Below are 18,900 nucleotides of genomic sequence, written 5' to 3' on the forward strand. Positions count from 1 at the left end.
CCCCCAACCCCATCCCCCTGCTTCTTGCTTCTCAAGATCTTTCTTATTTGATATTTTTCCTGTGAGGTTCTTAGGGCAGTGAAGACACGCACAGAGGATAGGATTATCAGATATTTAATAATCATTGTTTGGATGAATGTGCACAAGCAGGGAACAGGTTCAGCTCTCAGCTGATGTAAGACTGACTTTTCAGGAGAAGTAATGAAAATGGGGAAGGGATACTGGGGTCAGGAGAAATAGCATTAGAGCAGGGGAGTGGGAAAAAGATGGATGGAATTAGATGGGTAGCCAAGGGTTGCTCAGGGTTCCCCTTCATTGTTCTCAGCTGTTTCTTCTTTTTCAGGTTGATTTAGTTCTGCCCGTTCTTCCTCTTCCTCTGGGCACTCAGGAACCTTCCTACAGAAGGAAAAAGGGACAGAGCCCTAGATGTTGGCTTCTGACCTCTGGCCCTAGGCTTTCCATGCTCTTCACTTACCTCTCTTCTTTGTGGAGCAGCCGCTGTCTTTTCCACAAAAAGAATCCCCCCAGCAGGGCAGCTGTGACCAGGCCACCCAAAACTACTAGAATGAGGGCCAGTAAGCCTAGTCCTGGGCCTCCCTCAGAGCCTGTGGGGAGATGACAAAACATGATTGGAAGGAGAGCAACTTTTGTGTTACTTCCAGTTTGCCTCACCAGCCATCCACACATCTATGATCCTTACCTTCTACTTGGTCAATTTCTCTAGAATCTGAAAGTCAAAGTAGATCTTAGTCAAAGGGGATAGAGCTAGAATGTGGGGAAGGAGGCAGGGAAGAGGTATTCCTACTGTACTTAGGACCTGTTTTTCTCTCCATCGATTGGATTTCCAAGGAAGATGAACTCCTCCTTTATTCTCCCCCTTCCCCCCCACTTCCTATTCCCTACCAAACACCCTTGCAGCTAAAGTTGTTTTTTCTGGCAATGGAGGAGGCTTGTTGGGCTTCCTCTGTTGGGCAGAGGAGCCTGGACAGGAGCCTGGAAGGAACAGCCTTCTTGGGGGGGGGGGGCAGTATGGGAAGTGGGAGCTGGGAAGGGAGGGAGGATTGAAACCTGAAGTTTGGCCTCTGTGACTCATGCCTCAATCTGGTCTGGGATTGAAAGATTGGACAGGAGGACTTTTCTCACCAATGATGCTGATGCTAACACCAGGACTTTCTCTTGACCTGTGACTTTGGTCAGTGGCAACACAACTGTAGATTCCTTGGTCTTGGACTGTGATCTCAGGAAGGAACAGCACAGAGCTTGGAGCAATGGCCAGAGGAGAACCCTGGGAAAGGATGGGGAAGGAGAGATACTGGATGGTTATCAGGGATCCCCTTCTACCATATTCTCCCATTTATCTTCCAAATTTCCTTTTCCCCCCACCTAGTATTTCTGTAACTTCTCCTTCCTCTTCCTTTCCCCTTTTTCAACCCAAATCATTCACCTCCCAGTGTTTTGCATGGCTCTCCTTTTCATTAAACTCACTGTACCATTAAGGAACTGAATCACTCACATCTTTAAGCCAATGAATTTGTGATGAGTGCTGAGCGGGGACCTCACAGGTCAGAGTTACTGCCCCTCCAGGGGCCACTGCTCCACCCTCTGGATCTACTACTAGTCGAACTTCCTCCAAAGATTCTGGCTCTGGGAATGAGAATAGTGGTTAATTCCTCTATAGCATATTGCTTCCCCATTTGAAATACATATCACCACCCCTTTCACCAAAGACCCTATATATATAAGCCTATAGCTTTCTTCTTGTTCTCTTCCACTCAACTCTCATCCCAGACACTGAGTTGAATAGGCGCTGCTTGGAGGGCCTGTTGTCCAGGGGCACTGGGACTGAAGCTAAGACTGCAAGAGAAGGTGGGGTTCAGAGGGCTTCCTGGGACTGGGGTCATTGTCAGCTCTGATTGTATTGTGAAAAGTCCTGTGTCAGGGTGTCTTCTGGTCTCTTCCCTCACAGATACTCCTGATGGGAAAAGAAAGAGATTCATGTCCCAAAAAGTAGAGGACCGGATATAGAGAGGGGAAAGGCCATGGCAAGAAGAAAGCTTTTAAGATTTGGGAGATTACAGAGAGGAAATAGACATTGGACTATAGAGAAGAAAGTTTTCTTGAAGGAATCACTCACCTTTCCCATCAGGCACCAGAGCTTTCCCATCTAGATGCCAGCTAAGAGTCCCTGCTGGGTATCCCCCTTCGGATAGGCATGTTCCTATCTGGTATACCGGAAAGACCTCATCACCCTCCATTTTTGCCTTTGGAATGTCCTTTCCACCCCTCATACACCATTCCCCTTTTGTTTTTTTTTTCAATTCTACCTTGTTGGGGATCCCAGCAATGAGTTCAGAGGCAGAGTTCACTATTTTTGGCTTCTTTGGAATCTCTAGAGGGAAAAATGAGATCAGGGGCCCTCAAAGGATGGTTTTTTTAATCCAGGTAGAGGATGTTGTGGGTGTGGGGGAAGAAGCCCCAGGTTTGAAGATGCTGAAGATTGCAAAAGAGAAGCTCTTTTTGCCCTTACGGTAGACACGGAGTTGGTACTTGGACTTGAACTCCTTCCCATGGCGATTGGTTGCCTTGCACCTGAATGTTCCTTCATCCTGAATTCCAACAGCTGGCAGGAGGAGGGAGCCATTGGGGAGGACTCGAGCCACACTCTCCCAAGGGTTCTCTCCAGGAGAGAGGATTTTCCAGGCTTCAGTCCGGCCTGTGTTCTAGGGAGAGTTTAGGAAGCAAAGGATGACAAATAATTGAACAGGGGAGAAAGTTCATGTGAATTAGAAAGCAAGAAGGCTTAAGAGAGAACTCCTAACTTACCAGTTTCCATTCAAGTTGCTGGGGTGGTTTCCTAGGAGCCCCCTTACAGGTCAGCACCAAGGGCTCCCCAATCCTGGCTGAGATGTTCTGACTGCCAACCACTGCCCTCAAGGAGAAAGCATGATATATTTTTGGGGTAGGGATGGGGAAGGCCAGAGATATGTGACAGAGCCAGGACAGGGTTGGAGTCCCCTATTGAAGTAGCATCAGGCAAGGAAATAGCTAGGGAAGAACATAAGGAATAGATATGGGAGGTAGAAGAGGAGTAGGAATGGTGGGGGAATTGCAGTTGAATAGGGAAGAGGGGGAATACTCAAAAAGGTTGGGCCTTATCTGGGCAAGTCCCTTACCCCCTAGGCTAAGGATCAGCATCCAGGCTCCTGTGTTTGTCTGAAATGCCATCCTGTCTTCTCCCCAGCCTCCTGGTTGTTTGACTCTCTCTTAGTATCTTGCTACTGTCCCACATAAAGCCAGCACCCTGTGACTCTCCTCCCCCTTTTCTCCCCAATCTCCTCTGTCTGCTCCCCTGGAGAATGCCAGGAATCCAGCTGGGTTCTCAACAAGGGCCCTTGAAGTACCAGAAGAAACTTGTGTTTCCCAACCCAGGTACTGCTGACTCTTAGCAAAGCCACACCCATGGGGACTGGGGAGAAGCATGCTCTAAATCTTGGTACCCCCAAGCCAAGCCACTGAAGACTAGTGGGCATAGTAGACCCTGTTCTAAGAGAGAAGTTGCCAGATAGGATGAGGGATAAGTCTATTCTCCCTAGGAAAAAGGGTATTGAGAGAAAGTAGAAGAGAAGGAAAAATCAGGCAAGGGAAGTTGGATAACATTTTTAAGTGAGTTGTGAAGTCAAGTGTCAAACTCAGGACTCCTGGATTTCCAGACCAGTGTTTGTCCCAGTAAGCCATGATGATGCCAGATTTCATGTGTGGGGAAAGATAAAAACCTAGAGAAATCCAAGTTCTCATATATGTGAAAAAAATTCTTCACCAAACCCAGGGGAAAAAGAAATTTCTTTATTTAAAACTGTCATTTGTTCTGTGAAACTACAAGTTTACAAGTGAGGAGATAACTGCCCCTTTCCCCTCCCCCCCAATCCCCATTACTTCCTGACCCTACCCCAGAATCCCTAAATAGGGAGGAGTCCTCTCATCCCAACACACACACACACCAAATCCTGAGGATGTTTGAGGAGTTTAGCCAGGAGGGGAGAGGGGTGGAGATATGGGACATTTCTAATATTCCTCCCCCGCCCCCCACTTCACCCCTGTTGCTCTCCCACCTCTACACCCCAGATTTTGGGCTAAGATCAGAAACCTCATTTCTGGGGAAACTGAGGGAGAGACAACAAGCGTACCCTCCTATTTAACGTATTTGGCAATAAGCCTCCCTTCCCCCCCCACGCTAGGATAACAATAAAATAAAGAAAAATGCAAAAACATATTTTAAGATGTGTTAGTCCCTGGGAGAGGGGGCAGGTGATTTCACTTTTTCCCTTAAAATCACAATCCTCAGCTCTGCTGACCCATTCCTCAAGTGATTTCCTGGGGAGCTCATTTATCCCCTTTAGTCATCCTATTACCAGATATCTGGAAGAATGAAGCAAGCTTATTTGCACATGCAAATGAAAAAGTTCTCAGTACCCAGCAAGGTCTGAAGGGAGGGTTTTATTCTCCTCTTTCAACATATCCCGTAGATCAGACTGATGGACCCATTTGGGGAGTGAGATTGGCAGGTCCTCTTAAATTTGTTCATCCCCCCTATCCAACACTTCTGGCTATTAACCCTAATATGGGAAAGGAATAAATCAAAAGAAACAATACACTTAACCCCTTTCCTCACCAAAAACAAAACAAAACAAACCTAGATTAAAAATAAAAAACAAACAAACCAACAGATGAATCCCAGGTTTTCTTTTTTCTTTTTTTTTTTTTTTCTTAGAAAAAAAAATCCAAAGCCTGTCAACATTTTTCTAAAGTAGCAGAAACTCCCTTCGAGGTAGATATCTGAGTCAGACACTCTTGTCCACCGAGCAATTCTATTGGTTTAAGATGAGCTGCATATGAGGTAATAAGAGCTGTCTTAGGGGGCAGGGGGTGGGGTGCACAGGGGGTATGGCCTGTGTCCTCTGTCCAAAAATCTTGTCTCCATTTTTGGCGTCACTAGGCAGGCAGGGTGGCGTCTCTGCCTAATTCTAGAGTGGATAAGTGGGATAGGGTGGAGTGGGGAGGGCAAGAGGAATAAGTCATGAGGGAGAGAGAGACAGAGATAAGACTAAAGGAAAGAAGTAGGGTAGAGGGAGAAATGAAGCAAACGGAGAAGGATCCCTTAGGAGATCCTTCCCACTCTCTGGTTTGCACACCTAGCACTGAGACACCTTCTTCATGAGGAAAAGCCCCATTTGTCCCTCTGCCTTGTGCTTCTCCTTTGGGTGGGGTGTGTTCACTGGATGTACAGGGCCTCTTCAGGAGTCATCCAATGTGCCCCCACCCCTGAGACAGAGACTGGATCAATTGGACGTGTCAGAATGAACGCTTCCAGGTCCCTCTGTTGGGGATGTCACTGAAGATGGAGTCACTGCCTCTTGCCAGCCACCATTAGCCTAGGAAAGGAGAGAGACATATAGGATCACAAGGGAGGAAGTTCTCATAGTTTAAGAATGGGTACGGAAGGAAAGTGTAGAGGACATCTTTCTGATCCTAGGGAGAGTAGGGGTGATTCTATATACAGACTCACCCTCATTTCCCGGGGGCTGTACGTCTGGCCTCCCCCAAGACTTTCCCCGTAGCCCCCAGGGCCCATTGAGTGTCGGAGTGATTCCACCTGAGAGAGGCAAAAGGAGGGGTGAGGAAGAGGGAGCCAGAAAAAGAAAAGGCACCTATGTCCCAAGGGAAAAGAGAGAATAAGGCAAGAGAGGTGATTCTTACACCCTAGAATTACAAGATGAAATGCAATGTGCTATATTTTAGCGGGTATGGGGAAGGTATAAAGGAGACACATAGCCTTGTGCAACTGACCTGGGAACTGGGGTAGGAGTCTCCATTCAGCCCAGGCATCCCTAGGAACAAGTCTCCTGATCCTGAGAGGTTGAAAGAACCACCAGAGCCTATGGAAAGGCAAAAGAATAGAGGAAGAGGGAAAACTAAATTATCATTCCTATCTAGGATTCCCAAAGCACCACAGTACTGTTTCTCTGGGGGTTTACTTCCATATACAAGAGATTGGTGAATAAACTGTCAATCCAGAAAGGGAAGATTTCACCTCATTTCCTATGGATCTTTTCTGCTAGAAGAGAAGGCAAGGGATAAATTCTCGAAGATGGCATGAACTATATATATATATATATGCTGTGATGATGTGTTCCAAACCCTGTCTCATTTTGGTCACCCTCAAACTAGATAGGGCCCCTTTCTGCCACGATTTGGATCAGACAGGAAAAAAGTAAATTCAGGGAATGTAAACCAATGGAATAAGAGTAGTGGGAAGTCCAACCTGCAGAAGAGGGAGGTGTAGGGGAACTGGCACGGCTATGCCCCCCTTGAGTGACAGACACAGCAGTTTTCACTGCATAGATATTTGCTTCTTCCTGGAACTTCCCAATATTTTTCTTATATCTGATCCGCTTGTTGCCAAACCAGTTAGAGACCTTTGAAGTAAAGAAGAGAGGAGAGGAGAGGACTTAAGAGGAAGACTAGCATTTTCTGAAACCCTGTGACTTGACTGCCCTCCTTTCCTCCCTCCCTCCAACAGTTGATAACCTTCCCCTCTCAGTTTATTATTCTCTTGCCAACTCTTCTCCATTCCCTCTCTTCTCAGGATACAAAAGTCTTTCATTCCGTAGTACCTGACACCATTACCTGGGAGACAGTGATCCCACACTTCTTGGCAAGCTCCTCCTTGGCCTCTTCACTAGGATAAGGGTTACTCAGGTGGGAGTAGAAATACTCATTTAAGACCTCAGTGGCCTGTTTACTGAAGTTACGGCGTTTTCTTCTGCAGGGACAGGGAGAGGGTGTGTGAGAATGTTGGAGTCCCTGGGAGATGGATGTAGAGTGATGGGGAGGGTGGAAGGAGGCTGGTAAAAGAGCTACGGGCTAGGATCCTAGATTTCGAAGTCACCTGGCATCCAGGAACCGTGAGCGAAGGATCATGACGGCTTCACACGTGCTCTGTTTGAGCTGCATCTGAATGGCACTGAATTTTCGGTGGATGATACCAACCATACGCTCCATTTCCTTGGGAGCCACAGGTCGTGTACGACTCTGCTCTCGAAGCAGGTTCATCACATGGGTAGTAAACTCGTTACATGCCTGGGAGGGTGGTCAGGAAGTCAGGTTTGTATGAGGAGAACCCTTTGACAGCCTCCCAATGCCCCTCCTTCATCTGGCCCAAGGCTCTGTACCTGTTCATACTTCTCCAGCTCAGAATGGTAGATATGGCGGATCTGGGCCAATTTACTTCGATAGTCGGAGTGCTCAATAGAGTTGTCAGGAGACACTCCACCCCCAGAGGCTGCTGCTGCTGCAGCTGCGGCTGCAGACCCTCCTCCCTTCTCGGGGCCTGCTACCCCTTCTGCCAGAAGCATGTTGTCCAAACGCATCAGCTGGGGGTCCACAGGCTCTTCCTCTTGTGAACTTCGGATACTGAGGCCTGGGATGCAAGATAAAGTATAGGGTTTCAGGGGATGGGTTCAAATCCTATCTCCAGCACTTATTCTCTCTGTAACTTTGGGCAATTTCATTTAAACCTGGCTGGGCCTTAGTTATTTCATCTGTAAAACAAGGAGTTGAACTAGAAAGCCCCTGAGGTCCTTTTAAGCTTTAGGTCTATGGTATCTAACTACCCAGCAGCCTCTTCTTTCCCTTGGGAATTCTGCATGTTCTGTCCCCAATTTCTTTTCTACCTTCTCATTCTTCAGGGACCCAGACCTGTTCCTACTGTCTCTATTGTGAGATGGATTTCATTCCCAGGAAAGGAGTGTGTGTTGGGGAAGGGGGAGGTGAGGTGGGGGGGGGGGGAGATACATACCCGTTTTCTCTTTGATTTCACATAGGACACTGAAAAGAGCAGGCTTCATTCGGTGGCAATTCAGGGCATGTTTCCTGGGGAAGGAAAAGGAGAAGAACAAAAGAAGGAAGGAGAAAGAGATAGGAATGTCACTGTAAGAAGCATGTGAGAATTGGGGAAGAGGTAGAATAAACTGAGGGACAAGAAGGAAGAGAGAACTACAGGGAGAAGTCAGAAAGGTAGAAAGAAATTGGGATGGGGTTGAAGGAAATAAAAGACTAGGGGGCCAGACCAGGGCATCAGGTCCTACATTTTGGAGAAGAGGGCAGAAGAACTAAATGGAAACCAGTGATGGGATGTGTGTGTGTGTGTGTGTGTGTGTTGTGGGAGACATGGGGGAATGAGTTCGAGGGGGTATGGAAGAGTTTGGAGGGTTATTGGGGGAGATAAGTGGGCTTAAGAGAAGAATGGGGGCCAGGAGACAGGCTAGGAGTTTGGAGATTCCCTAGGAGGAAGTTAGAGAGAAGCTGTGAGAAAGGGTTAAATAAAAGAATAGCTTGGGCAAGCTTAGAGTAGAAAAGTGGGGAAAGCTCTTTTCTACTTAAAAGTTTAGGGTAGGGGTGGCCAGGAGGTTGTGATCAAGTGATTTGGATAAGGTTGTGAGTGAGGGTATTAGATGCTGTGATGATAAAAATCCCACATTGGGTACTAAAAGACAGCCTTGGAATATTGGATATTTCAAGGGGCTTAGGGGTTACTGAGAGATCAGGAGCAGGCTAAGCATTTAGGGAATTCACAGTCACCTAAAGAGATTGTGTACAGCAGGTCTAGGGATTCCTTAGAGTAAGGGAGGAAGAGGTAGAGTAGTTGAGGGGATTTAGGAAAGACCAAAAGACAGTAAGAGGACTACAGAGGGTCAGAATATGGGGGAGGGTCCCAAAAGCCCGTATGTGTGAAGAGGTCTCAGATTTGGAAAAGGGTTTGGGGGGACTCACTTGGCCTGGGCCTCATCCAGGCTTTGGTCGGTGATGGTCATGATCTGCTGCAGGATGTCCCCGATGTCCTGCTTTCCCCGTCCTCCTGGGACCCCCCCCGGACCCCCTCCGGGTTCTCCACCACCGGGAGGTTCCCCAGATCCCCCTGGCTCCCCACCTATTAGCCCCAGGCCTCCCCGGCCACCGCCTGGAGGGGGCGGCCCCAGTAGCCTTTCATCCATGGCTGGGGGGGGGGCCTCCCCCCGGAGCCCCTCCCAGATCAGTCCCTCCTTTCTCCCGGGTTCCCCCCTTTTCTTGAAAAATTGCTTGGGCCGATGCTCCTACTGCCACCCCCCCTTTTCTCCCTGGGGGGCCCCTGCCCTGGGGGAAGCTCTGAGATATGGGATGAGCCCCCCCAGAGGAGACCCCGGCCCCGGGCGGCGGAGAAAATGGAGCCGAAGAGAGAGGAGGCCCGGGCGGGGGTGTGTGTGAGAGAGCGGGAGGGAGGAGGGGGGAAGCTGGGGGAGGGGAGATTAGGAGGAAGAGGAGGAGAGAGAAGAGGAGGAACAGGGAGGAGTTGTGGGCGGAGAGATAGACCAAAGAACAGAGACCAAAGAAGAGGTGGGGAAAAAAGAGAAAGATGAGAGGAGAGGGAGAAGGTCCTTTTGGAGAGAAGATTGGAATTGCGAGAGTTAAGGGCCTGATGCTTATTTTGATATTCTATAGGGAAGGAAACCAAAGGCTGGAGGGAGAGGTGGCATTCGACTCCTGATAAGGGATGGGGCTAGAGATGCCAGGTGCCTGGGTTCTTGGACAGCTCTGTTCATATTTCTAGTCCTAAAGACTCCCTCCCTGTCTTACTTAATTAAGACCAGGAGTGTGGGAGCTGTGCAGAGAGGGGAGGGGGTAAGTATGTAATTAGGGAGGTCTCCAGCCGAAGCTTAATGAGCTAGTAATTAACCAGCCTCGGAGGTGAGCTGGCCTGCAGCCAGACAAAGGAAAGAGCTATCCAGCCCTTGCCTCAGGCCTTTCCCCTTAGCTCCTCTCCCCAAAGATCCCATTCCCCCTCTCACTTAGTCACCAGTCTTCAAATGAGATGGAAATTAAATTTATTCATAAAATTGAAACAATATGCTTTCAGGGAGGTGGGATTAAGGAGAAGGGGTGTGATTGTCTCAGATCACCCTGTCTTTGGACCTCCTCCTTTCATCCTGTCCTCTCAAAGGATGAAATGAGTGTAGGGTGAAGGGGCTGGAGGGTCCCAATCTCTTTCCTCCAACCTTCCAAGCCTTTTCCCTCACTGATGGGAAAGAGGCCACAGTTGTTTATACAGGGCAGCACTCTAATTCCTTCAGAGGTCTTGGCTTCCTGGAAGACTGGGAGCGAGTGCAGATAAAACTGGTCCCCTAAGGGGGACAAAGTTGTTTGTATTTTGAGAGGAACAAGTTATAAGGATAGAGGTGCTGTCCCTTTTCCTTCCCCCTGGAAGTTTCTTAGGCAGTACATATCTGGTTGGATCTGGATAGTTTCTCAGTCATTCCTTAAGACCAAATCCTATTCTGACCTCAGCAGTTCAGATCCAAGTGGACAAAGGTGTGGGTATCCTCCTGGGAGGATTTAAGTTACCAGGATTCCCTCTTTTCAGCCTTTCTCCTACATTGCTCTTATTCTCTGTCCTTCCTATCCCCAATCTGAAATTTTTTCTTAGAGGAACGTCAGGTGTCCTGGTCTCAAACTTTAGGGGTCTCAGCATCACTATACCCATAGAGAAGAATGGAGGTGAGGAGTTGATGTTCACTGCTTTCTGCAATTCCTGACATCCCCTGGAGACAGGCCTAGGATGAGACAATTTTAGACAGTGCTCTCAGTCCCTTACTCCTCACTTCACCTCCCCACCACAACCTCCCAACTTCAGCAGGAGAGGGGAAAGATCAGCAGGTATGTGTAGGCGGTCTGGATCTTTGTTCCTCCATTCGGCCATTTCCCTGCACCCTCAACAACAGCTCCAGGAGCTCTTGCCCTCCTGGTGGAAGAGGTGGGTCTGAACGCTGAGCTTCAATACGCTGGCACTGGGGGGAAAGAGGGATAGAGGTAAGGTGAGCAGGGGAGGGGAAAACTGGATGCCTGAGGTCCTGAGGGAATGATATACTGGAGTTAGGGGATTGGGTAGAACTGGTTGGGGCTGCATACCTGATTTTCTCTCCGAAGGGAGCAAAAGTGGGGATAAGGACAGACAGGGGGAGAGGAGGTGGGAGTGATGCAGATTTCTGGGTCCATTAGAGAAGTGAGTGCTGTGTGAAAGGGAATCTGAGGGCAGAGGAGCAGACTTATACCTAAGGGAAGTTAGGAAGGCTTTGGTCTCACCTGGTGACTGAGGATGGTGCTGTAGAGCTGGTCTCTGTCCTCTGAAACCTGGACTCTGACTGAGGTTGTGGCTAGGGAGCCAGAGGGAATGTGGAGGGTGGCTCTCTGTCCTTCAAGCCTCTTGGACTGAGCTTCTGCTACTAAGTCCAAGAAGAGTTCTGTCTGCAGGGAGAGCATGGAGGCGGAGCGGGGTCCTAGGTCTGGGGGAGTATGTGTAGGGGGTGATGATCAGAGATTTGGAGGTTGAGGAGTTAGGATAGGAGAAGCTGTAAATGGGGAGGTTGGATATTGGGGGACTGTAAAAGGCATATTTGTGACAGTTAGGGAATGGGATGATGAAAATTCTGGATTAACTGAGGGAGAGTACCAGTTAGAAATGAGTGTCTCAGAAATCAAATCTGAGATTGGTACTTAGGCCAAAAATAAGGTTGAGGTAATGATTAAAATGGCACAGAGAAATAATAGTTGGATTACCTGTGTTTTGATCTCTGGAATGAGGAGGAGTTGGGGGTGCAGATCTCCAAGGTCTGATAGTATTGAGAGGGGGCCAGCCTTGATCATCTCGGGGAGGGCTCTGAAAATGATAAGTAGGTACTTCCATCACAAGTAGACAAATCTTAAGGCAAGAAAGAGTACCTGGCTTGGTATTCCAATGCATTGTTTCTCTATATACAATTGTCTCTCTAAAAATCTAAATTTGTTGTCTTGTCCCTATTTTCCTTTCTGCTTTTCTCCCAACTTTCCCCTACTTACCTGCTCAATCTCACCTCCCTCTTCTTCCTGGAGTCTTTCTGTCTCCATCCCCGTTAGTAGGGGGAGGTGAGAAGGGGATTGGAGGCAGTAGTGGTGGTTGTAGGCTTGGACACCTGAGCCCTAGACGGTAGCTGGAGATAGAATAGGATTGAAGGAGAACTTGAGGGCTCGATGCCTGGGTTCTAAGAAGGAAGCTGGGTTCTGGGTTAGTCCCCCCAAAACCCCGCCCATCCCTCTTAGTGATGTTTCCCCTTCCCCCAACCAACTTCCTCCTGTTCCCCTTTTCCACCCTCCCTGCAGTCTCTTATCCTCAGGAAAGTACCTGAAAAAAGGGATACAATAAAACCGATTATTCTCAATTTGAGGGTCCTGGGGAAGTAGATGTTGATGAGGAGAAATAGGTATTGTGGGGGATTATCAGACTACAACATTGCTCCCCCTTTCTCTTTCTTTCTCCCTCCCCCATAACAGGTTCTCTATTCTTCCTAGCTGACTGTCAACACAGGAACTTGCTGTAGAGGAAGTGGTTTTACTCCTCAGGCTGTTCCCCACCCCCACCCCCAGTCCTTCCCCTCCCCTAGGGAATACCCCTGACCTAGTAGAATAATCTTTCAATGTAGCATCCCTCCTCCCCTCCTTCCTCTTTCCTCTCTCCCTCTCCCCCTTCCCCCCCCCCCCCCAATATCTACCTAGGTTGGAGAGATTCTTTCCTGCTGGGAGGCAGGAGGGTATTAGTGATACTGTAATGCTGGAGAAACCGAGGCAAGATAGAGATTAGAGAGTGTTTTTAATATTTTATTAGTGGAGAATTTGGACTGGCAGCCAAACAGGATCCATGGCCAAACAGGACTCATGTTGACCCCAGCCAGCTGAATTGGACTCTTGTCTCAGCATTCAGGGATTCCGGAGACTCTTATAGGGCTCCAGTGATCAGGAAAACAAAGGCAAGGGGGGATAGAACACTGGCGAACTGGAACTCCAGGAAGGACCATAACTTTTTATTTTGGACAGGTTGAGGGTAAAGAAGGATCATCCAGCCATTCTGAAGAGCAATTTGGAACTATGCTCAAAAATTTATCAAACTGTACATACCCTTTAATCCAGCAGTGTTTATACTGAGCTTATATCCCAAAGATCTTAAAGAAGGGAAAGGGAACTGTATGTGCAAAAATGTTTGTGGCAGCTCTTTTTGTAATGTCTAGAAACTGGAAATTGAATGGATGCCCATCAATTGGAGAATGGTTGAATAAATTGTGGCATATGGATGTTATAGAATATTATTGTTCGGTAAGAAATGACCAGCAGAATGATTTCATAGAGTCCTGGAGAGACTTACATGAACTGATGCTAAGCAAAATGAGCGGAACCAGGAGATCAATATACACTTCAACAACAGTACTATGTGATGATCAATTCTGATGGACGTGGCCGTCTTCAACAATGAGATGAACCAAATCAGTTCCACAGAGCAGTAATGAACTGAACCAGCTATACCCAGAGAGAGAACTATGGAAAATGAGTGTGGACCACAACATATAGCCTTTCCACTCTTTCTGTTATTGTTTACTTGCATTTTTGTTTTTCTTCTCAGGTTTTTTTTTTACCTTCTTTCTAGATCCGCTCTTTCTTGAGCAGCAAGATAACTGTATAAATATGTATACATATATTGTATTCAACATATACTTTAACATATTTTACATGTATTGGACTACCTGCTGTTTAGGGGAGGAGGTGGGGGGAAGGAGGGGAAAAGTTGGAACAGAAGGTTTTGCAAGGCTCAATGTTGAAAAAAACTACCCATGCATATGTTTTGTAAATAAAAAGCTATAATAAAAAAAAAAGGATCATAAATTCTAATAAGTGAAGAAGTTAGAGATAGGATGTCTGAGCCTGAAACCAAGTGTTTGAGATAAGCCACCTGGAGTTTTATGACTCTTTGGAATGCCAGAGTGGCCAGGCCTTCTAGCCCTAATTGTCTCAGTCCTAATGGCTGCGAAGGGGATTGCCACCAGGGAGACTGAGAAAGAACAACTCAGGGAAATAGGCATACAATACCTCACATTTATCTGTCACTTTCTTCATTAAGAAACAAAAGCAAAGAAGTCTTGAAATAGGAATTCCAATATTATGCCAATTTTACCAATGAGGAAATTGAGGCTCAGAGAGACCAAGTGACTTGCCAGAAATTCTTCTGGGTCAGAACTTCCTGCTGTGAATGGATGCCTCCAACTTGAATAAGGAATTTGAATCTGAGAAGCTTCTATATCAGTTGGTTATATCATAAGTATTTACAACTTGTATAAATGCAGTGTTTTGGTAGAACAACTCTCCAGTCTCTTCAACAGAAGCTTCTTTTTGAAACAAACTCCTGTCTTTTAAATACCAGTTTCCAAAAGTGCTGTATGGTTATGAGTTACATGATATGAGAGTTTCCAAAGAATTGAAAAATGAGTTTCAGAGAACAATGGAGAAGCACATGGCAGCTGGGAATACGTTGTAATCCATTATGAGAGTAGTTTACTGAGATGGTAAGATGGGGACTAACTAATGGGCAACCTACACTTCATTGATAATCTCACAATGTTAAAAGGAAACTAGAATGGTGTCCAACATGTTTGGGAGACACTGTGGCAAACATAGAAGGCATGAACAAGAATAGTGAAGAGTAGGAAGATGTGCATGGATGGTCTGTTTTATTGGAAGGGATTTCCAATCAATGAAATCACAGATCCATTTAGGTTTCTTCAGCATAGAATGGGGGAAAGACATGGTCTTTGGAATTATAGGATTTATGTTCAAATCTAACTTCTGACCTGTGTGTCCTTTCACATCCCTTCACTTGTTTCTGGGATTGGCTTCTGAGGTGCCTTTCAGTTCTAGATCTAGTATTCTGTAATAATGGCACTAGGGTTCTTTTAAGGTCTTTACTGGTTATCATCCTATGATCCTGTTTCTCAAACTTAATGCTAAAGATACAAACATATATAAGATAGGATTGGAAAGTCAAAACTAGGAAGAATCAAGTTCTTGGGGCAGGGGCAACTTCTCAGTATTGAGGGCTAAGAAACTAGAATGAGGAGATGTAACAACTCCTCTGGATCTCTTGAATAGAGAAAACTATATGTCAGTTCTGGACTGTGAAAGTCATTTGATGGTAAGCAGGGTTGGCGTTGAGAGAATATGGAGGATGTGGCTTCATGGACTTGTATTCCTAAGGACACACAGGTGAGTGTTTTCCTAATGTCTAGCCCTTTAGTTTCCTAAAGACCCTAAGCATTAGGTAGTCTCTAATTCCTGAACAAGATGACTATAATGCCACAAGACCAGTAGACATCTTCTTAAAGATATTAAGTACTTCAAAATTTCATAACTTCTACCCTTTAGTTATTTAAGTGGCTACTGTGCATTTATATTAGGGAATGTTAGCAAAGAAAAACGTGGCATTTGGATTCCTACATTGAATTAAGAAGATAGTTTGGCAAGTTTTACATCTCATCTAATTGCTGTGACCATAGATGTCAAATTATGGGAACCCCAAAGTTATCTTCTGTTTTTTTCCCACAAGCATTTGAACTATTCATTCCTGGACAATTTTTTTTTTTTTAGGGGGGGTGAAGTATGTGAGAAGTCCCATTCCAATTCTGTGTCATGCTCCCTCACTTTCTCTACAATTCTTCAGATCCAAGAAAGAACAAGGAACAAGTGATATATGAAGTTAGCTTTATTAGGAAATAACAATCCAGTTCATCAAGGATAGGGGGGAGATGACTGGATGTGCCATCCTTAAGTGATCTCATCCTAGGGTAAGGGGAGAAACATAAGGAGTTCTGAACTGTTCCAGAGGCAGGCACCCATGGGAAGTCATCTGTACACGGAAAACAATTTCATATCCTATTTTTCTTTCTCTCGAGGCACCAGTTTTGGGGCTCCCAGCAACTCTGTATTTGGGATTTGCTTGTCCCTTTTTCTCTTTCTGTTGCTCCTAGCTCCTCATCAGGTCATAATCTTTTTTGGGGGTGGCAATAGTGATAATGGTATTGCCCCCCACCCCTCCCTTTTAAGTATATGTAATAGTGTCCATTTTAACAGGAAAGGGATAGCTGAGGTTCTCTCCCATTTCAGGGAAAATATTGTTCAATCAAGGGGATAAAAACTGATTTTAGGTGCAGACACATCCCTCTATTTCCACTATGGGGGAGGATTTCCCTGCGTTGGAGTCTCATGGCCTAGAATTTGGGAGATCCCCAGACTGCTGCTTTCAACATCCATTTGATTCCCAACAACAACCACCTTATGCCCAGTACTTTCTCGGCTTAGGGGCTTCACTCCGAGGTTTTGGGTACACAGGAGGATGGAGGAACTTTGTTCAAAAGAGGGAGTAAGGCAAGAGGGAGGGATCCGGAGTTCTGGGGATGGGACCACAGGTTTCTAGAGCCACCCAATCATAAGAGCAGCTGCCTGTCGTTCCTTTTCGTTGTCCGCAGGACCGATACAGTAGTAAGCTAGGACAGTGTCGAGCTTCGTGCATGCTAGCTGGGGACCTCAGGCCGCCTAGGGGAGCCTCTCCGCCTCTGGAGAGGCAAGGCCGTGCCCCACCATTCATCGACACTGTTCGCGGGGAGGGTAAGCGCCTACTTCTTCCTCCTGACGTCATACGGCCGCATGGAAAAGCCCCGCCTTCAAGTAAAGTCCTAGCGGGCCGGAAGGCGCCTTTCCGGGTCCCGTTTCTATCCAGAGAGCGTAGGGAGGCTTTGTGACGCAAAGAGGGCCGGGACTCTGGAAGCCCTTCCTCTTCCAGGAGCGTCAGCCGGCCCCAGTGTCCTCAGCGATGTCTTGGGCCTGGTCCTGCAGTTCCCGGGACGCCCCTGCTTCCCGAAGCAACCGGGCTACTTCCACTACCCCTTCCCGGGCAGTCAGGCAGAGCAGCGTGGAGGGGAGGGGAAGCAGACAGGTGGGGTCAGGGAAAGGCCACTCCCAGGGAGGTTCGATTCCTCCTAGACTTTCCGTCTTCCTACATCACGTGTCGACTCCGCCCAGTTTTCCTCCTTTTTTTTCCCTCTGCCCCCTCCTCTCCCTTCTCTTTTCCCTTCTCTCTTCTTCCTTTCTCTTCTTTCTTCCTCCTTCCCTTCCCCTCATCAGCCGCCCTTTGGACTTTGCCCCTCCTTTAAGAGACTTCACCCTAGGGGGCGCAGTGGATCGAACACCGGCCCTGAAGCCGGGAGGACCTGAGTTCAAATGCGATCTTAGACACGTAACACTTCCTGGCTGTGTGACCCTGGGCAAGTCACTTAGCCCCAACTGCCTCAGGGGAAAAAAAGCCATTCACCCTGACCCTGCTGTCCTGAGCGTCCTTGTCTGCTCCTACCTGGAGTAGGGCATTGGCGGCTCAAACATTGTTTCCGCAGGGAAATGCCTTCCTAGGGAGGCAAAGAGCGATGAATCTGGAGTTGGGGTTGGGGTCCGTTGGGGGTAGATGACTGTGAGAAGTTTCTCCCGGCTTGGAAATAGGAGAAAAGGGACAGCTAGAGCTGGCATGGGGGTCCCTCTGCTGGTCAGTAGCGGGAAGCTTTATCGTGGAGATGGCGACCCGTGGGCAGGAAGTTTTGCGTCGGTGATGTCATCTTCTGAGACAATGGGGCTTTGTTTTGTGGCCTGGGAGATAGGGACCCCTCCTTCTTCTCCACCTCACTCCCCTCCTCCCCTCCCCTCCACCCTACCTCGCTCCCCTTCCCCGGCTTCCCCTCCTTCCTTCCCACTGCTTTCCCTGCTGGGTTGGACTTTGACAGGCAAACTGTCTGCTTCCTGGAGGCATCCCCCTGGATTCACCTACAGTCCAGTCCCTTAGCGAAACCCCGACGCTAAGCCTTATCTCCTCATCTCTCTCTCTGTTAGCTGATTTCTCCCTCACCATTCAGTTGAAACAGTACCCTTTTGTAGAGTGGCAGTATTGACTTAAGTCCACGTACAGGAAGAGTCTGGTCCAGATATTACTAGAGACCTGCTCTCTATAAGGGCTGAACAACCCAAGGCATTGGTTCACTGACTCCCTTAACAATTTTTGAAAGACATACTTGGGATAAATTTAGAATAATCTTGATGGAGATTGCATGTGACAGGAACAAGGCATCACAACTGTGTTATTTACAACCCTATTTTGAAAAATACCTTTGCTATTGATAATTTCTGTTATTGATGACTTTTATGATAGATATCTTGTTATTGTAGTTAAGGTGAATGAGAATAAGTTATTAATACCTTAAAAATAGGAAAAGCATAAAAATAAAATAAAAAATTTGGGGTGGTGAAGATTTTGGAGGTACAGGAAAAGAGGTGTTCTGCATGCAGTGTATCACTGGTTGTAAGCCATTTTTAAATAGAAATTAGAAGGGATAATTTAAATAATTATCAAAAATTGTTAAGGAAATCGTTGAGCCAATGCCTAGAATTGTTCAGCCCTTACAAAGAGCAGATCTCAAGTAATACCTGGATTGGACTCTTCCTGTATATGGACTTCTTCAATACTGGCCCTCTATACCCTCCAAGATTATTTATTTTTTTCTCACTCCTCATTTTCTCCTTCTAAAAGCTTTGCAGACTTTCTTCCTAAATACTATTTTTGTTTTCTTCCTCTGATCAGCTTCTCAGTCTTTGCCAGATCAGCATCTATGTTCTGCCCTCTAGGCTTAGATGCTGTATCAATTCTCTGTCCATTTTGATTATGTTTACACTTGATAATGGCATCAACTCCCACAGGCTTAATTATTAGATCTACAAGGGTAGCTCCCATATCAATATCTATATATCTAACTCTGATCTTTCCAGAACTCCAGTTCTATATCACCAATTAATGGCTCACTCATATCCATCAGATATCTTACTGGCATTTAAAAATTCAAAAATTTTCAGTTGCTCCTTAGCAGTTTTAGGATAAAATGCAAACCTCTTAGCCTAACAGTCCAAACTTTCTACAGATTT

The 18,900-nt window shown here is 46.8% G+C and overlaps 3 protein-coding genes across 8 annotated transcripts; all 3 read right to left on the reverse strand.

The window, feature by feature from the left end:
* Positions 1-98: 98 nt before the first annotated feature.
* AGER (advanced glycosylation end-product specific receptor) lies at positions 99-3,715 on the reverse strand. 3 transcript variants are annotated; one of them, XM_051996326.1, is made up of 11 exons: positions 3,174-3,715; positions 2,824-2,924; positions 2,528-2,720; positions 2,325-2,389; positions 2,135-2,222; positions 1,778-1,972; positions 1,514-1,644; positions 1,144-1,285; positions 701-727; positions 476-605; positions 99-396 (listed from the first exon to the last, which is right to left on the reverse strand). In XM_051996326.1, exons 1-11 carry the CDS (start codon positions 3,223-3,225, stop codon positions 300-302), a joined length of 1,221 nt encoding a protein of 406 aa, XP_051852286.1. In that variant the 5' UTR covers positions 3,226-3,715; the 3' UTR covers positions 99-299. The 3 variants fall into 3 exon arrangements, with proteins under 3 accessions (XP_051852286.1, XP_051852285.1, XP_051852287.1); XM_051996325.1 differs by having other exon boundaries at positions 2,135-2,389; XM_051996327.1 differs by lacking the exons at positions 99-396; positions 476-605; positions 701-727 and having other exon boundaries at positions 734-1,285; positions 2,824-2,930.
* Positions 3,716-4,725: 1,010 nt separating this feature from the next.
* On the reverse strand, positions 4,726-10,665 carry PBX2 (PBX homeobox 2). Of its 3 annotated transcripts, none has more exons than XM_051996331.1 (9): positions 10,570-10,665; positions 7,856-7,929; positions 7,230-7,477; positions 6,947-7,137; positions 6,685-6,820; positions 6,320-6,473; positions 5,845-5,933; positions 5,564-5,650; positions 4,726-5,429 (listed from the first exon to the last, which is right to left on the reverse strand). In XM_051996331.1, the coding sequence occupies exons 1-9, from the start codon at positions 10,626-10,628 to the stop codon at positions 5,337-5,339; spliced, it is 1,131 nt and encodes a 376-aa protein (XP_051852291.1). In that variant the 5' UTR covers positions 10,629-10,665; the 3' UTR covers positions 4,726-5,336. The 3 variants fall into 3 exon arrangements, with proteins under 3 accessions (XP_051852291.1, XP_051852288.1, XP_051852289.1); XM_051996328.1 differs by lacking the exon at positions 10,570-10,665 and adding an exon at positions 8,830-9,843; XM_051996329.1 differs by lacking the exons at positions 5,564-5,650; positions 10,570-10,665 and adding an exon at positions 8,830-9,846.
* GPSM3 (G protein signaling modulator 3) lies at positions 9,901-12,596 on the reverse strand. Of its 2 annotated transcripts, XM_051996343.1 has the most exons (5): positions 12,248-12,596; positions 11,926-12,056; positions 11,647-11,746; positions 11,173-11,372; positions 9,901-10,877 (listed from the first exon to the last, which is right to left on the reverse strand). In XM_051996343.1, the coding sequence occupies exons 2-5, from the start codon at positions 11,971-11,973 to the stop codon at positions 10,740-10,742; spliced, it is 486 nt and encodes a 161-aa protein (XP_051852303.1). In that variant the 5' UTR covers positions 11,974-12,056; positions 12,248-12,596; the 3' UTR covers positions 9,901-10,739. The 2 variants fall into 2 exon arrangements, with proteins under 2 accessions (XP_051852303.1, XP_051852302.1); XM_051996342.1 differs by lacking the exon at positions 12,248-12,596 and having other exon boundaries at positions 11,926-12,185.
* Positions 12,597-18,900: the final 6,304 nt, after the last annotated feature.

The sequence above is a fragment of the Antechinus flavipes genome, chromosome 4 (genome assembly GCF_016432865.1).
Source record: "Antechinus flavipes isolate AdamAnt ecotype Samford, QLD, Australia chromosome 4, AdamAnt_v2, whole genome shotgun sequence".
Lineage (NCBI taxonomy): Eukaryota > Metazoa > Chordata > Mammalia > Dasyuromorphia > Dasyuridae > Antechinus > Antechinus flavipes.

Bases quoted from the DNA above. Each gene is read 5' to 3' on its own strand.
- AGER (XM_051996325.1), bottom strand. From the start codon at position 3,225: ATGGCATTTCAGACAAACACAGGAGCCTGGATGCTGATCCTTAGCCTA. The intron at 1,973-2,134 runs GTGAGTGATTCC...TTTTCCCATCAG, and splicing joins TCTGGTGCCTGATGGGAAAG to GAGTATCTGTGAGGGAAGAG. The intron at 397-475 runs GTAAGTGAAGAG...TTCCTTCTGTAG, and splicing joins CTGCTCCACAAAGAAGAGAG to GAAGGTTCCTGAGTGCCCAG.
- GPSM3 (XM_051996343.1), bottom strand. From the start codon at position 11,973: ATGGAGACAGAAAGACTCCAGGAAGAAGAGGGAGGTGAGATTGAGCAG. The intron at 11,747-11,925 runs GTAAGTAGGGGA...TATCATTTTCAG, and splicing joins AGGGAGGTGAGATTGAGCAG to AGCCCTCCCCGAGATGATCA. The intron at 10,878-11,172 runs GTGAGACCAAAG...CTTTCCCCCCAG, and splicing joins GCACCATCCTCAGTCACCAG to TGCCAGCGTATTGAAGCTCA.
- PBX2 (XM_051996328.1), bottom strand. From the start codon at position 9,050: ATGGATGAAAGGCTACTGGGGCCGCCCCCTCCAGGCGGTGGCCGGGGA. The intron at 5,651-5,844 runs GTCAGTTGCACA...TGCCTCTCTCAG, and splicing joins ACTCCTACCCCAGTTCCCAG to GTGGAATCACTCCGACACTC. The intron at 5,430-5,563 runs GTGAGTCTGTAT...CTCCTTTCCTAG, and splicing joins ACAGCCCCCGGGAAATGAGG to GCTAATGGTGGCTGGCAAGA.